Genomic DNA, 17,720 nt, shown 5'->3' on the forward strand with positions numbered 1-17,720 from the left:
TCTTATTTTAAAAAATTGCTAACATATAGGGTAGAGAAGAATTCTTGAAAAAACTCACTCGAGGTGAAGTGTCTGCTGGAATGGTGCTTCAGGTAATACTAATTTGGTTTTAATATTTTATTCTTCCTTTAATTTGCATTTTACTTAGCATTTTAAATTTGCCTGTAATGAGGCATCTTGTCACTACTTGGTTTGCAAGCCAGCAGTTTTCTCTCCTTAGTTGATGACAGTTGCCCTCTGTGTACAACCAGCAGTGTCTGATCATGCATAAAGTAACTGACCTCCCATACACATATCTCAATTTGTGGCTTAATGGGAATTTCTGCCAGTCTAGTAAAAGGGCAGTGGGATCTTATTTTTAAGTGTCTGACTCTTGAGTTTGCTTTGTGATGATGTTATGTTTTCTTTACTCTTAGTGTCTTTCACTTGAATTTCTTTATTTAACCCTGAAAGAAAAATATGCTGTGATACTTCTATATAAATATTTTGAAATTAAAGCATGTAAGCTAGCAAAATCAACTTGAATTTTTAAAATCTTTATCTACCACCTGCATATCCTTTGGGATCTCAATTAGATTTTTTGATCCACGGCATGTTTCTAGAATATCTCTCCTGCAGAAATGCATACATAATTGAAATTAGTATTATTATTATTATGAGAAAAAAATGAGTCAAAACAGTTTCAAACAGTGTTTTGTGAGATGATCTACACCGCTGCTTCTCCTTGAAGCAAACATAAATTTTGTGGGGTTTTTTTTCTGTTATGAAATTTGGCATTTTCAAACATAGAAGCAGTGTGTGCTTCTATGTTTCAAAACTCTAATTTTCCTAGTTTATTTCTATACATATGTTTTATTTCTAAGTGTCTAACTGGAAAGACCTTTTTGTTTAATATTTTGTTACTAAATTCCTCTGAGTTTGCTTTGTCTTACATTACAGGACTGGCATATATTTCAAGATACATTGCTAGTGTGTTCTCTAACTTGGTGTCCTCCAATCCTTACTTAAAATGTTTGATTTTGACATTTTGGGCTGGGTAATATATTTTTTAAATGCTTGATTTTTATTGTCAATTAAAATGTTTCTCTCATTTCTTCTAACAATAACTGTATTCACTTTAAATACACTATATTCAACTGGGTTGCAGTGGCTAATGCCTGTAATCCCAGAACTTTGGGAGGCTGAGGTGGGTGTATCACTTAAGGTTGGGAGTTCGAGACCAGCCTGGCCAACATGGAGAAACCCCTTCTCTACTAAAACCACGAAAACTAGCCAGGCATGGTACATGCCTGTAATCCCAGCTACTGAGAAGGCTAAGGCAGGAAAATTACTTGAAGTTGGGAGAGAGAGGTTGCAGTGAGCCGAGATCATGCCACTGCACTCCAGCCTGGCCAACAGAGCAAGACTCTGCTTGTGGGGAAAAAAAAAAAAAAAAAAAAAAAATATATATATATATATACACACACACACACACATACATACATACATACACACACACACACATACACACACACAACGTTTGTATTCACTTTATTGTGGCATTTATTGTATTATTTGATTTTTCAAATAACAAATATTACTGCCTATCACTGAATAAGAGGCTCAATAAATGTTTAAGTAATTAATAACTGAATGAATTTTTTAAAATTTTTGCTGGCAGAAAAAACTGTATGCCATGCACGAAGTCCAGGCACTTGAGAGGAAAGAGCTTATGAAAAAGAAAGCAATATGCGCTGTATCACTGGCAGAACTAGAGGACCCTCTGCGTCAACTAGAAGATGAAGCTGAAAGAATCAGAAATCTCTACAAAGAACATTCTGCTGTAAGCACTTAATAATCCAAAAATCAATTGGCAGAAATATATACATTATCAAGTTACATGTGTAATTTTACATTATTATTTGGAAAATTATGATTTCACATAGGAAAAGTATGTGCAAACTAAGTAACTATTTCAGGACAATTTGATCTACAGGGAAACTATATAGAAAGACCATGAATGCTATTATCTAGAACTCCATAGTCTTAGAGTGTACTTGGGAAAAGCAGTTCTCAGGTGTGAGTAGTGACTTATCTGGCGTGAACGTTCATTATGTTAAAATTAATTCAAAGTCTTTACTCCTTCCTAATGAGATGCTAAAGTTGTGCTTATTTGCATATAAAATGTAAGAGATCTTGACATTTTTATGGTAAATTTTTGATGCATGTAGATATTTAGACAGCTAGGATGAAAAATAAAGCAAATGTTGATAAAATATTTTCAAAATTACAAGTTGATGGCAGTAACTGATATCACTAGCCCTTCCCAAAGAAAAATTCAGCCAAAAACCATGTATTAATCCTGTCATTAGTCTTTTGGAGAAGTAGAGGGTGTGGCAAGAGTTATTCATTCTTGTCCTTCCCTGCAGGCAGGCCATACATATATTTATTTGAGCCATTTTGGCAACAAGACTTTTTTTTCCCTTTTCAAATAATAATGTAATTTTATATTTTTAATCCTTTATAATTTACAAAATGTCTTTATTTCTTAAAATTGTGATTTACAAAGTGTTTCTATGTTAAAGGATTTTTGTGCTTCAAAGCCTTCCTATGAAATAGGCAAGAGGGAGTTTACTGGTATCAAAGACATGTGAAAATTTGTGCTCAAACAGCCTGAGCAACTTGTACAAGATCATGAAGCATGGAACAACAAATTCTGAGTACCACTCTATTTAGGGCCCCTAAGTGCTATCATCATGCTCCTGCAATAAATATATAATGAGTACAAATATCTAGTAGGATAAATGATTTTAATGATGGCTACCCCTTACATTAATGATGGAAATTTATTAATTGCATCAAAAGCCTCAGTGTAGTTGTCTGACTACAACAATGAATTCCAGAAAAAATTAATGGTTTTTGTTTTCTCTGATTTTATAACAGCCATGGTTTTATGTTTTCTTGTAGTTCAGTAATCATTTTTGATTTGATTATATTTTAATAGTTAATAAATTATAAGAATTAATAATTTAGAACACACTAAGGAAGAATACGTTTTTACACATTTTTGCTTACATTTGTATTTGGAGTTTTAGTTTTGATTAAAATAAATATTATAACAAAAATTCATAATTTCTATGTAAGCTTATTTATTTTTGTTACTTAACTAAAACTCATTAGATTTTGTCTTTCTCACATAATGCAAGTAGACTATTGAGATTTCTGAGACTTTACAGTATGTTTCTGTAATTCATGTGTGGTGGTTCTTTTCCTTTATTTGCCAAAATAAATGCTGTTGTTATTAAAATAGTCACTTAAGTACTATTTGGCCTAAATGAGGATAATTGGGTTACAAATGCTGCACATCTTAATATCTGAATGTCTTCTAGATACTTGATAACATTCTTGAGCAGAAAGATGATATTAAAAAAAAGATAGAAAAAATAAAGAAAAAATTACGAAAAAAGGGGAGGAAAACCCTTGATGCACTAGCAGAAACTGAGGTGAGATATTTAATTTCAAAATATAATTTTGAATTTACAGTTTACATATATGAGTAAAAATTATTCAAGCAAGTTTAATTTTAAATGAATGTGTCTTATTTCTTACTGGTTGTGCTAAGTCAACTATGTATGGATAAAAGCACACACACTCACACACACAGTCCTTGTGTTTTCATTTACTTTCTCTTACAATATCTTTCTCACTGGTCTAGTTTATTAGGGACATGGTTCCTAATCAGGATAAATATAGGGAAAATTTAATATTGGATTCATGCAGAAGTCTACTGTTTTCTGTGATTGCCATGCTGTCTCCTTCTGCTTGGAGATTAAAAAAAAAAAAAAATGAAGATGAAGAAAAGAAAGAAAAAGGGAAGAAAGCAAGAAAAAACAGAGGGAGAAAAGGAAGTACGAAGGGAATTGCTATGGTCTGAATGTTTGCAGTCCCCCAAAATTCATATGTTGAAACAAAATCCCCAACAAGAGGCTAGGCTTTGAGGAGGTGATTAGATGATGAGAGCTTGTTGGGATTAATACCTCTATAAAAGAGGGACCAGGAATCTTGCTTGCCCTTCTACCACATGAGTATGAAGGAAGAAGATACCGTCTCTGAAGCAGAGAGGGAGGCTTCAAATCTGTTGTTGCCTAGTTCTTAGATTGCTTAGCTCTAGAACTTTAAGACATACATTTCTGTGGTTTATAAAGTACTCATTCTAAGATATTTTGCTACAACAGCCTAAAAAAACTAAGGAAGAAAGAAAAGGAAGGAAAGAAAGAAGGAAGGAAGAAAAGGAAGGAAGGGAGGGAGGGAGGGAAGAAAAGAAGAAGAAAAGGGAAGGAAGGAAGGGAGGAAGGAGAAGGACAAGAAGAAAAGGAGAAAAGTCAAAATTAAACAATAAAAAATAACATGATTACGCTTTTGTTAAATGGCTGGAATCTTCTACTGACATATATCTACTGTTTTAGCCAAAAATCGTCAATCTGTCACTCTGAAACTACAAAGTATCACATTTAATATAAACATGCTTAAAACTAGTGAGCATTTTCTTTTCAGGTAGAGAGCTTAGAATTATTAATGTAATTAAATTATTTTAATTTTAATATTCTATCATATAATTTGACTAAATTTTAATATTTCAAAAGACAATAATTTAATGTAAAAACATATACATAATTCTTTAAATTTTAAGCCAACTGCTACTAAGATTTTGTTCTTAGAAAGCATCTTCACTTAGCCAATTAACATCAACTTTTTTCCATTCACCTTACTACTGGTTTTGTACTCAAACTATTTAGTTGTCAATTAAAATAAAGGATTGACTTTACATGGTAAAATGATATTCTGTTTTGCCAGGAAAAGACCTACACTGGCTTTGCTTTTGATGAAGAGAGTGTAAAGCAGAAGGTTTCTAAATTATGTAATGCCCTGTTGAAGCCACGGCTCACAAAAGAAGTATAGTTCATGAGCCAAAAAAAATTTTTTTAATAATTTACATTTATTTGCATTTTATAAAAGACACTGTGACCAGAACTATAATGATGTCCTCATCACTCCCAAGCGATGCTCCTTGTACACACCTCTTTGCCTTTCTGGCCGCCCTCTTCCCCCACCCCATGTTCTCAGACACCACAGGCACAAAGTGCTTCTCATCAATTTCCTGGAAAGTCACTCTTCCTATTTATCTCATGTCCATCTATCTCTTTCTTTTTTTCTTTTTCTTTCTTTTTTTTTTTTTACCCCATCTGTGTCACAAGAATATTTTAAAATAACAGTTTGGCAAAGGGAAGACTCATTTCTTCAATAGAGATGGAAATAGAACCCAGACTCAACTGTTGGAGTCAGCATATTTTTTAGCCAAAAGAATGAGAGAAAAGTCCAAGAGCACTGCAACTTTAATGCTGTTGTCTTATGTATGAATTCAGTGCCTGCTAGGTCTATTAGGCACTATAGTCACGTCTTCAGATGAAGGAGAGAGTAGCTTCTCTGAGGAAGATGACTCAGAGTGCATGAGGCTATGCACAGAAAATGAAGTGAGTGAATTGCAGGGTTTATGGGGTATATTTGATGTAGACTTCTTAACAATGAGCAGCCCTATCCCTGTCTGGTACCCAGGGTTTTGTGGGTTTCTCTGAATAGTCAAATGCTTAAATACATTCAAGTATACTTAAGAGAGTATCCTCGTTAGTGGCATTTCTTGCACACTAGAATTTGGGAATTAGGAGTCATAAGTGGAAGATGTGATTACTACAGCAGTGAAAAATGACTGGGTCAATTCAGAGCAGAAAAGAAAATCATTTTCCCAGCATGTGTATTGTCTTCAGCCAATATTATCAGTAGACGTTAGGTAGGTCAGCTACCTCTTGTTAGCTTCGTTATTATCAACAACATTTGTTAATGTTGATTTCAATGTGCTGACAAAGGGCAAACATGGCTCAGATCATTTTATTGAATTATCACAGCGACCTTGTGAAGTACTTACTATTCCATTTATATAAATTAAGAGCTGAGGTTTAAAGAGTTTAAATTCCCAAGTAGCAAGAATTCCCTTCTATCCAATCTCAAACTCATGCATGCCAATACCTACTATGTATACTAAAATCTCACGTAAGTTCCTTTAGCAGCAGTGACAAAGGGCAAGGGCCAGTTTTGGTATAGAGAAAATAATAGTAAAGGCTTTGGAGTCAGAGAAATCTAGTATTTAACCAGTTGTCACCACTTAAACTAGCTATTCTATCTTGGACTACTCTGGATTTCCTATTGTAATGTGGATATAATATTGATTATATTGTTACTGTGAGTCATAAAAGGCATAGTTCAAATACAATGCATGGTACAACCATTGGTGCATTGTAACACCCATGATTACTCCCTCACCCCCATTGCCTTTTCTACTAAGTAGAGACTGGAATTCGTACTCTAGTATAGAGTATCTTAAAATCATATTTCTGTTATTAATTTGCTTCTGTGCTAAGAAGTAACTAAAATACATATTACCATTTATTTATAAATTACTAATAATGACAAATTATATAATAAAATTTATTACATAGGCCAATATAATAATTTGACGTTACCAATAAATGATTTTGAGTTTTTAAAAAGCCTAAAAACATTTAACATATTTACTAAGAGCAACCATAGAATGATTAAAAGGGATATATATTTTTTAAAGGGATATAATTATATGCAGAGTAAATTAAAGAATACTACTTGGCATAGGATTTTTTTTTAAGATCTATATGAAGTGTATGATTTATTTATAAAATACAAATGGTGAAAACTGGGTTAAAAGAAATAAAACACAATAGATCAGTGGTTAGAGAAGAAATTGAATTTGTCCAAACCCTACCAATAAAACCAAGAATGAGTCAAGATACTGTATGAGCTTCTCTACACATACCACTGACAGAGCATAAGAAAGCATGGAAATCTTTTAAAATCATTCTATAATGAAACTAAAACCTTACAACCATAACCAAAAATTAGTAGCATAAGAAACAAATTCACCAGTGATCTTGCTTATGAGCATAGATGACCAGATCATAACTATATTAGCTAAATAATTTTGCAATGTGTTAAAAGATATGCAAAACCAAGTTCCTTTGAGGATGAGAATCTTCATCTAAAACTAAGAAATGAATGATGAAATCTGACTTTAAACATCAAATTTAGGTATAGCGAGCACGCAGTACTCAGAGGACCCATACTCACTCTCTTCTGCTTTCTGTCTTTGAGTTTACTTCCTCCCACCACCCATAACTTAATACTCCAGTGGGCCCATCAACAAATTCTAGTTAGCTATATTTCCATTACATTTTAGTATAAGGATAAAAAAAACTCATTTATCAGTAGAAAATTTTCAGAACTTTGCAGAAAAGGAAACAAAGCAGGAAGGATATGAAAATTCAAATGCAGTACCCAGTGTTCAAAATCTTGGACAAATTACAATGTTTTATAGGAAAATAAATATAAAATACTAGTTTTTATTCATGAAATCTATGAGTAAGAAAAGGATTTGGAAGCATATGAAGAAAATAGAGGATAGTGGGGGCAGAAGGAGCCGTAGAAATCTGCAGAATCAATTAGGAGAGTAACACTAATTAGCAGCCATGCTGAATGTGGGAAACAGTTCAATAACAGTCCATCAGTGAGTCACTCAGTCCCATTTGAACCCCAACAGTCATAAATGGATGACACAAATATAGATGCACAATCAAATCTTCATTCTGGAATTGCACAGGCCTACCACGAAAAATTGTGCTGGTAGTAAATATTGGCTTCTTTTCCTGGAAAGATCAGAACAACATATATCCTTGTCCACCTGCCAATGCACTTTGTACACGTTTGAAAACCAGTGGCTACACATTTAAATCTTGAAATGACATGCTTATAAGGTGTGCATTTAGGTGTGTGTTTGGAAAGGGGAGAAAGTTTGTGTGGGACAGAGAGAATAAATCGTTTTACTTTTTAGAAAATTTATCAGATACAGTAGTGGAGAATATAAACCTCAGTTGTTTTTCTAGAGACAGGGTCTCAATCTGAGCTGGGGAGTGCAGGGGAGCAATCGTGTCATTGGAGCCTTGACCTTCTACACTCAAGTGATCCTCCCATCTCAGCCTCCAAAGTGGCTGGGGCTACAGGTGTGAACCACTGCACTTGGCTATTAAAAAATTTGGGGTAGAGACCAGGTGCTTGCTTTGTTGTCCAGGTTGGTCTTGAACTCCTGGCTCCAAGTGATCCTCCTGCTTTGGCTTCCCAAAGTTCTGAGATTACAGGAATGAGCCATCAGGTCTGACCCACTGTTAACTTTTAATTGTTCACACAGCCAATGTAATTGTGTCCCCAAATAGCAGGGATTTGAAAATCCAAGTACTTAAAACACTTCTGTATATATTTTTTTTTTAGACTAGACGCTCACTAATTTTTAATAACATAGAAGTGGCTAAAAGTAAGACAACTATGTTTTTTGAAAAAATAAATGCATTGAATGAGGAATTAAAAGCAAAAGAAGACGAAAAGAAAGGTTTTGAGCAGAAACTTGAAATGTTAAAGTAAGTACTTAAACTTTATCAAAATATGAAGTGTATTAAAATATTAATAAAAGAAATTAGGTTTATTTTCCATATTTAAAATGCATTCTTTTTTTTTTTTTTTTTCTTTTTTTTTTATTGCATTTTAGGTTTTGGGGTACATGTGATGAACATGCAAGATTGTTGCATAGGTACACACATGGCAGTGTGCTTTGCTGCCTTCCGTCCCCTCACCTGTATCTGTCATTTCTCCCCATGCTATCTCTTCCCACCTCCCCACCCCCCGCCCCTCCCCCATTTCCCCCCAACAGACCCCAGTGTGTAGTGCTCCCCTCCCTGTGTCCATGTGTTCTCATTGTTCAACACCCGCCTATGAGCGAGAATATATGGTGTTTGATTTTCTGCTCTTGTGTCAGTTTGCTGAGAATGATGGTTTCCAGGTTCATCCATGTCCCTATAAAGGATGTGAACTCATCGTTTTTGATGGCTGCATAATATTCCATGGTGTATATGTACCACATTTTCCCTATCCAGTCTATCATCGTTGGGCATTTGGGTTGGTTCCAGGTCTTTGCTATTGTAAACAGTGCTGCAATGAACATTCGTGTGCACGTGTCCTTGTAGTAGAATGATTTATAATCCTTTGGATATATACCCAGTAATGGGATTGCTGGGTCAAATGGGATTTCTATTTTTAAGTCCTTGAGGAATCGCCACACTGTCTTCCACAATGGTTGAATTAATTTACATTCCCACCAACAGTGTAAAAGTGTTCCTATTTCTCCACATCCTCTCCAGCATCTGTTGTTTCCCGATTTTTTAATGATCACCATTCTAACTGGTGTGAGATGGTATCTCAATGTGGTTTTGATTTGCATTTCTCTGATGACCAGTGATGATGAGCATTTTTTCATATGTTTGTTGGCCTCCTGTATGTCTTCTTTTGTAAAGTATCTGTTCATATCCTTTGCCCATTTTTGAATGGGCTTGTTTGTTTTTTTCTTGTAGATCTGCTTTAGTTCTTTGTAAATTCTGGATATCAGCCCCTTGTCAGATGGGTAGACTGCAAAAATTTTTTCCCATTCTGTTGGTTGCCGATTCACTCTACTGACTGTTTCTTTTGCCGTGCAGAAGCTGTGGAGTTTGATTAGGTCCCATTTGTCTATTTTGGCTTTTGTTGCCATTGCTTTTGGCGTTTTGGTCATGAAGTCCTTGCCTACACCTATGTCCTGAATGGTTTTGCCTAGATTTTCTTCTAAGGTTTTTATGGTATTAGGTCTGATGTTTAAGTCTTTAATCCATCTGGAGTTAATTTTGGTGTAAGGTGTCAGGAAGGGGTCCTGTTTCTGCTTTCTGCACATGGCTAGCCAGTTTTCCCAACACCATTTATTAAACAGGGAGTCCTTTCCCCATTGCTTGTTTTTGTCAGGTTTGTCGAAGATCAGATGGTTGTGGGTATGTTGTATTTCCTGTGAGGCCTCTGTTCTGTTCCATTGGTCTATATCTCTGTTTTGGTACCAGTACCATGCTGTTTTGATTACTGTAGCCTTGTAGTATAGTTTGAAGTCCGGTAGTGTGATGCCTCCCGCTTTGTTCTTTTTGCTTAGAATTGACTTGGCTATGCGGGCTCTCTTTTGGTTCCATATGAAGTTTAAGGTGTTTTTTTCCAGTTCTGTGAAGAAGGTCATTGGTAGCTTGATGGGAATAGCATTGAATCTGTAAATTACTTTGGGCAGTATGGCCATTTTCACGATGTTGATTCTTCCTAACCATGAACATGGAATGTTTCTCCATCTGTTTGTATCCTCTCTTATTTCGTTGAGCAATGGCTTGTAGTTCTCCTTGAAGAGGTCCTTTACGTTCCTTGTTAGTTGTATTCCTAGGTACTTTATTCTCTTTGTAGCAATTGTGAATGGCAGTTCGTTCTTGATTTGGCTCTCTTGAAGTCTATTACTGGTGTATAGGAATGCTTGTGATTTTTGCACGTTGATTTTGTATCCTGAGACTTTGCTGAAGTTGTTTATCAGTTTCAGGAGATTTTGGGCTGAGATGATGGGGTCTTCCAGATATACAATCATGTCATCTGCAAATAGAGACAATTTGATTTCCTCCTTTCCAATTTGGATACCCTTTATTTCTTTTTCTTGCCTGATTGCTCTGGCTAGAACTTCCAGTACTATATTGAATAGGAGTGGTGAGAGAGGGCATCCTTGTCTAGTGCCAGATTTCAAAGGGAATGCTTCCAGTTTTTGCCCATTCAGTATGATATTGGCTGTTGGTTTGTCGTAAATAGCTTTTATTGTTTTGAGATACGTTCCGTCAATACCTAGTTTATTGAGGGTTTTTAGCATAAAGGGTTGTTGAATTTTGTCAAAAGCCTTCTCTGCATCAATCGAGATAATCATGTGGTTTTTGTCTTTGGTTCTGTTTATGTGGTGAATTACGTTTATGGACTTGCGTATGTTGAACCAGCCTTGCATCCCCGGGATGAATCCTACTTGATCATGGTGGATGAGCTTTTTGATATGCTGTTGCAATCGGTTTGCCAGTATTTTATTGAAGATTTTTGCATCTATGTTCATCATGGATATTGGCCTGAAATTTTCTTTTCTTGTTGAGTCTCTGCCGGGTTTTGGTATCAGGATGATGTTTGTCTTGTAAAATGATTTGGGAAGGATTCCCTCTTTTTGGATTGTCTGGAATAGTTTCAGAAGGAATGGTATCAGCTCCTCCTTGTATGTCTGGTAGAATTCAGCTGTGAACCCATCTGGACCTGGGCTTTTTTTGGGTGGTAGGCTCTTTATTGCTGCCTCAACTTCAGACCATGTTATTGGTCTATTCAGGGTTTCGGCTTCTTCCAGGTTTAGGCTTGGGAGGTTGCAGGTGTCCAGGAATTTATCCATTTCTTCCAGGTTTACTAGTTTATGTGCATAGAGTTGTTTGTAATAATCTCTGATGATGGTTTGGATTTCTGTGGAATCTGTGGTGATATCCCCTTTATCGTTTTTTATTGCATCAATTTGGTTATTCTCTCTTTTCTTTTTTATTAATCTGGCTAGTGGTCTGTCTATTTTGTTGATCTTTTCAAAAAACCAGCTCCTGGATTTATTGATTTTTTGAAGAGTTTTTTGTGTCTCTATTTCCTTCAGTTCTGCTCTGATCTTAGTTATTTCCTGTCTTCTGCTAGGTTTTGAGTTTTTTTGATCTTGCTCCTCTAGCTCTTTCAATTTTGATGATAGGGTGTCAATTTTAGATCTCTCCTTTCTTCTCATGTGGGCACTCATTGCTATATATTTTCCTCTAGAGACTGCTTTAAATGTGTCCCAGAGATTCTGGTATGTTGTGTCTTCGTTCTCATTGGTTTCGAAGAATATCTTTATTTCTGCCTTCATTTCATTGTTTATCCAGTCAACATTCAAGAGCAAGTTGTTCAGTTTCCATGAAGCTGTGCGGTTCTGAGTTAGTTTCTGCATTCTGAGTTCTAACTCGATTGCACTGTGGTCTGAGAGACTGTTTGTTATGATTTCTGTTCTTTTGCATTTGCTGAGGAGTGATTTATTGCCAATTATGTGGTCAATTTTAGAGTAGGTGTGATGTGGTGCTGAGAAGAATGTATATTCTGTGGATTTGGGGTGGAGAGTTCTGTAAATGTCTATTAGGTTTGCTCGTTCCAGGTCTGTGTTCAGGTCCTGGATATCCTTGTTGATTTTCTGTCTGGTTGATCTGTCTAATATTGACAATGGGGTGTTAAAGTCTCCCACTATTATTGTGTGGGAGTCTAAGTCTCTTTGTAAGTCATTAAGAACTTGCCTTATGTATCTGGGTGCTCCTGTATTGGGTGCATATATATTTAGGATCGTTAGCTCTTCTTGTTGCAGTGATCCTTTTACCATTATGTAATGTCCTTCTTTGTCTCTTTTGATCTTTGTTGCTTTAAAGTCTATTTTATCAGAGATGAGAATTGCAACTCCTGCCTTTTTTTGCTCTCCATTTGCTTGGTAGATCTTCCTCCATCCCTTTATTTTGAGCCTTTGTGTATCCTTGCATGTAAGATGGGTTTCCTGGATACAGCACACTGATGGGTTTTGGCTTTTTATCCAATTTGCCAGTCTGTGTCTTTTGATTGGGGCATTTAGTCCATTGACATTTAGGGATAGTATTGTTATGTGTGAATTTGATGCTGTCATTTTGATGCTACCTGGCTGTTTTGTTGGTTAGTTGATGCAGATTCTTGATTGTGTTGCTGCTTTTTTACCATTTGGTGTGTTTTTGGAGTGGCTGGTACTGGTTGTTCCTTTATATGTGTAGAGCCTCTTTCAGGAGTTCTTGTAGAGCAGGTTTGGTGGTGATGAAATCTCTGAGTGCTTGCTTGTTCACAAAGGATTTTATTTTTCCTTCACTTATGAAGCTGAGTTTGGCTGGATAGGAGATTCTGGGTTGAAAGTTCTTTTCTTTAAGGATGTTGAATATTGGCCCCCAGTCTCTTCTGGCTTGTAGGGTTTCTGCTGAGAGATCTGCTGTGAGTCTAATGGGCTTCCCTTTGTGGGTAACCCGACCTTTCTCTCTGGCTGCCCTTAGCATTTTCTCTTTCATTTCAACCCTGGTGAATCTGACGATTATGTGCCTTGGGGTTGCTCTTCTTGAGGAATATCTCTGTGGTGTTCTCTGTATTTCCTGGATTTGAATATTGGTCTGCCTTGCTAGGTTGGGGAAGTTTTCCTGGATAATATCCTGAAGAGTATTTTCCAGCTTGGATTCATTCTCTTCATCACATTCAGGTACACCTATCAGACGTAGATTAGGTCTTTTCACATAGTCCCACATTTCTTGAAGATTTTGTTCATTCCTTTTTGCGCTTTTTTCTCTGTTCTTGCCTTCTCTTTTTATTTCATTGAGTTGGTCTTCGACCTCTGATATCCTTTCTTCTGCTTGGTCAATTCGGCTGTTGAAGCTTGTGCATGCTTCACGAAGTTCTCGTGTTGCGTTTTTCAGCTCCATTAATTCACTTATTCTCCTCTCTATGCTGTCCATTCTCGTCAGCAGTTCGTCCAATCTTTTTTCAAGGTTCCTATTTTCTTTGCGATGGGTTAGAACATGTTCTTTTAGCTCATTGTAGTTTCTTACTACCCATCTTCTGAAGTCTGATTCTGTCATTTCATCACCCTCCTTCTCCATCCGGTCTGGTTCCCTTGCTGGTGAGGAGTTGTGATCACTTTTAGGAGGAGAGGTGTTCTGGTTTCGGGAGTTTTCATCCTTTTTACGCTGGTTTCTACCCATTTCTGTGGGTTTATCCACCTGTTGTCTGTCTCTGTCCCAGGGAGTTGGAGCTTTATGAGTTTCCGTTGCACTACTGCCTTTTTTGTTTTTTTTTTTTTTTTCAGGTCGGACCCGCCCAGCTAGCAGCACGCCTAGCCTCTGGTTCATATTTTAAACTATAACTTGGTGTGGAATATATATATGATATTTAATAATTTTAGTTTATAAAAGCATAATCAAACTGTTTTCATTTTTTATTGCTTCTCTGGGTTTATTCTTATTTGAATAACTGGGAATATTTCTCCCTTTCCAATGAGAATAACTTTTATTCTTTATGATATTAATAATATTCTTCATTACTTTCAGATGTATCAGTATTTATACATCATGTTTAATAATTTATGGTTTTTCACCCAGACATTTTTGTTAGTTTTGAGGTAGGAGTTAAGACTCAGATAGTCTATAAAACCCCATACAATTTATTCACATTTATCGTCTTCAGAAGTTTCTTATCAGTCACCTCATTAGTCGGAGATATAGCTGTTCAGGGTTAGTAAGGCCTTTGGCTTGGAGAATCATCATGTGCTGAGGCTTATTGGGTATCCACAGACCCTAACCTAGAACTTATGTACTCCTTCTTTACTCATTTTGCTCCTCATTTTCTATCTTGTAAAACACTGAGAACTGGACTTGGAGGAGTATTAGAGGAACATGCACTGTCCACATTTAGGGATAACAGCCTGCTTTAAACATAGAAGGCTAACATAAGCATTTGCAAAATCATAATGCTTGAGGGATAAAGTGTCAAAAAAAGTTATGCCCAGCCTGATGCCATGCATTCCAATGGAGTCAAGTCAATGCCCCCATCAAGGATTTGTTTAGCTATTATCATAGGGTAAAAACTTATGTTCAACATGATAATTCAGCTTTATCTGAAAAAGACTACTCATATTCAGTATATTATGTTAAAAAGCAGGGAAACATATCATTTACTTTGAAAGATATTTATCCACCTTTTTTAACACCTGCAAGAATATCTTGGAACTCAAAGATATAAATATGAATTTATAAAACTTACATTAAACTTATAAAGATCTAATTCAGGAGCTGATGAAAATTTTTTCTTCAGGCTTCCTCCCATTTCAATCCTAAGTTCTTCTGACGCTGGATTATATGGCCTTTCAGACAAGAGTGGTTTCCATGTCCCATTGAAACAGTTCTCTCTCTAAACTTGACAAAACCCTGCCTTCCAACAAGAAAAGGAGAAAATGAATTAGCCAATACTGTAGAATTACTTATACAACTATTAATTAGCAGTGATGATAGATAATGCCAAATAATATTTAAAGCTACCATTGAATGACTTGCTATTGTCCCAGGTGCGTCCTGGACAATATGTGTACCTTGTCTCATCCAATTCTTATAGCAAATGGTTAAACTGTATCATTTCCAATGAATGCTGAGAAACAGAGGCCCAGAGAACTTAAGATCACACTCTAAACTCATGGTAGAGCTAGCATTAGCTTAGCTCCATCCTATTCCAAGTGTGTGCCCTTTTGATTGACCCCCTAAAGTGAGATTCCAAAGGAAAATCAGCCGTTTTATGAATAATCTACCTATATATTCAGTAGGTTCCCATAAGTTACTAATTATTTATTGGAAACTCATAGTGGGCCTAGTGCCAGGCCCCAATAAGGACAAAGATGACAAGTGGGAAAGTGTATCTTCAAGTATCTGAAGATCTTTGCAGAGAGATAAACCTCACATATATAAGACAATTAAAATATGGTGTTAAAAATAATGGCAGTCAAAGTCATCCTTGACCCTCACTTAATTTTTATAATTGCTTCTTACCTAGAAAGTGGAAAATTAAAATCCATGTTAAAAATAATGGCAGTCAAAGTCATCCTTGACCCTCACTTAATTTTTATAATTGCTTCTTACCTAGAAAGTGGAAAATTAAAATCCAGACCCATAAGACTTCAAAGTATGCTTGTTTTATCACTAGGAAGAAAGAAACACCATTTTGTTGCATAGATATACATGTATATAGTGTATATAAATGTCTGTGTAGATATAATTAATAAAATACTATAATACAATATCAAAATACAGAGAACAAAGTACATGTAGTCAAAATATATCAATTTTGGGGGGGAGTAACTATGAATATTTTATCCTTTTGGTCATACTAGCTCCTTCCTGTGTGAATTCAATTGGTTCTTTATGCTCCTAGATGTCAATATTATTGGCTACTGATAAGACATCACTTAATAATTTGGAATGTCATTGGTATGAATGATGTAAAGGAAAAATCAGGGCAAGATAGATGAAAAAGGAGAACCTTATTTCCTGTAGAAGAAAAGGCTCACATCCACTAAGTGTAAATAAGGTGGTATGTTTTCAAATTTGCTGATAACAGATATAATGAAGAGAGAAAAAATGAGTACTTAATGTTGAACTGCTGAATCAGAGAAAGGCAGCACTAGATTTGAATTCTGGTTCTGTCATTTACCAGCTAGTTGAGCTTACACAAGCTAATTAATTATGCAAGTTCAGGTTCCTCAACTGTAGATGGCTATCTTATTATTATTTCCTGGTGTTTTTGTTGTATTAAATGGGATATTATTTAAAAGCAGAGATACTATTTTAGTCCTTCCCAAAATATTAGTATTGCTGCCTTTATAGCTCACTGTGCAAATGATTTAATTTTCAATATCAGTAGACTTGCTCACTAGTGTGGATAGAATTAGACTGTGCTGAGGTTTTTTCAGATACCTTATTCTGGAAACTGAGTTGCTGCTCAACTTTGACAAGCAGGTTATTGTCACCAGTATTGTTTAACCACGTTTTGATACTTTTCTACTAGTATTGTTCCTTGCATAATTACTGAGTTTGCCATAAAAGTTATTTACCTTTGCATTAGGATGTATTTAATTGCAAACAATAAAATATAGACATGCACACACACGCATACGTATATACACACCTATTCACATACCAGCTTAAACAATAAAAAAATGTATCATCTTATGTAACAGGAAGCACAAAATAATAATAAAAAATGCATCATCTTATATAACATCAGCTTAAATAACAACAAAAAAGTGCATCATCTGATATAATGGGAGGGAGGGATGTTGCGGGGTTGGTTGATTCAACAACTCAACACCAGGCACTCATTTTTTTTCTGTCTCCACTATGGCTGTTGGTAGCAACTTTGAAAACATGAGTTATAAGTCACATTTAGTGGGTATGAGCTCTTCTACATGGAAGTAAGCCCTTCTCACTCACTTCATTGAGCTATCTTAATATTTCTGCTCACTTCTAGACAATGGGTCATATGCTGGTTGGACTAATCTAATCAGAATATATCTCTAGAGTTACATGCTGCTTGGAGGAAGCGTTTTCTTGAAATACCTAAAGACCAGAAGCATGCTGGATAGGCAACCAAGAGAATCCACTGTTTTTCCATATATTTTCTTCTACCTGGATAATTATATGTAGCCCTATGGAAGCAGGCCTTTGGAAAAAACTAGGGATTTCTTCCAAGGCCTGTCAGCTGAAGGCTCTTAAAGATTTTTCATTTTGGGTCTTTTAAAATGTATCATAAATGTATTTTATAAAATAAAATGTGAATTGATTAGTGGCACATGAAATTCTTTCTTCATAGGAACAAATTTATAAGTGTGAGATTTAAAAGAGAACATGCACAAGCTGTGTTCGATCATTTTATGCAAGAGAAAAAAGACTGTGAAGAGAGACTCTTTGAGGAAGATCAGAGATTTAGAGTGCTCCTTGCTGTAAGACAAAAAACTCTTCAACAGACTCAGGTAAGTATTATTTTTGACTGTTTCAGAATGAATGAAATATAGTTATAGTTAAATTAGCAGCTATTTTGAGGCACTTTTTATCCTGAAGTAGCAAGGATGTTCAGATTTTAAACATAAATTT

The 17,720-nt window shown here is 35.6% G+C and overlaps 1 protein-coding gene across 4 annotated transcripts in view; it reads left to right on the forward strand.

Annotated features, from left to right (window-relative positions):
* CCDC178 (coiled-coil domain containing 178) overlaps window positions 1–17,720 on the forward strand; it is a 538,381-nt gene that overhangs the window by 261,395 nt on the left and 259,266 nt on the right. For all 4 annotated transcript variants that reach the window (XM_074383637.1, XM_074383636.1, XM_039463712.2 and 1 more), the window contains 5 exons: window positions 30–92; window positions 1,661–1,822; window positions 3,369–3,482; window positions 8,386–8,531; window positions 17,440–17,599. In XM_074383637.1, coding sequence (XP_074239738.1) covers window positions 30–92; window positions 1,661–1,822; window positions 3,369–3,482; window positions 8,386–8,531; window positions 17,440–17,599 — 645 coding nt within the window. The remainder of the gene's footprint in view (window positions 1–29; window positions 93–1,660; window positions 1,823–3,368; window positions 3,483–8,385; window positions 8,532–17,439; window positions 17,600–17,720) is intronic.

The sequence above is a fragment of the Saimiri boliviensis genome, chromosome 13, assembly GCF_048565385.1.
Source record: "Saimiri boliviensis isolate mSaiBol1 chromosome 13, mSaiBol1.pri, whole genome shotgun sequence".
Lineage (NCBI taxonomy): Eukaryota > Metazoa > Chordata > Mammalia > Primates > Cebidae > Saimiri > Saimiri boliviensis.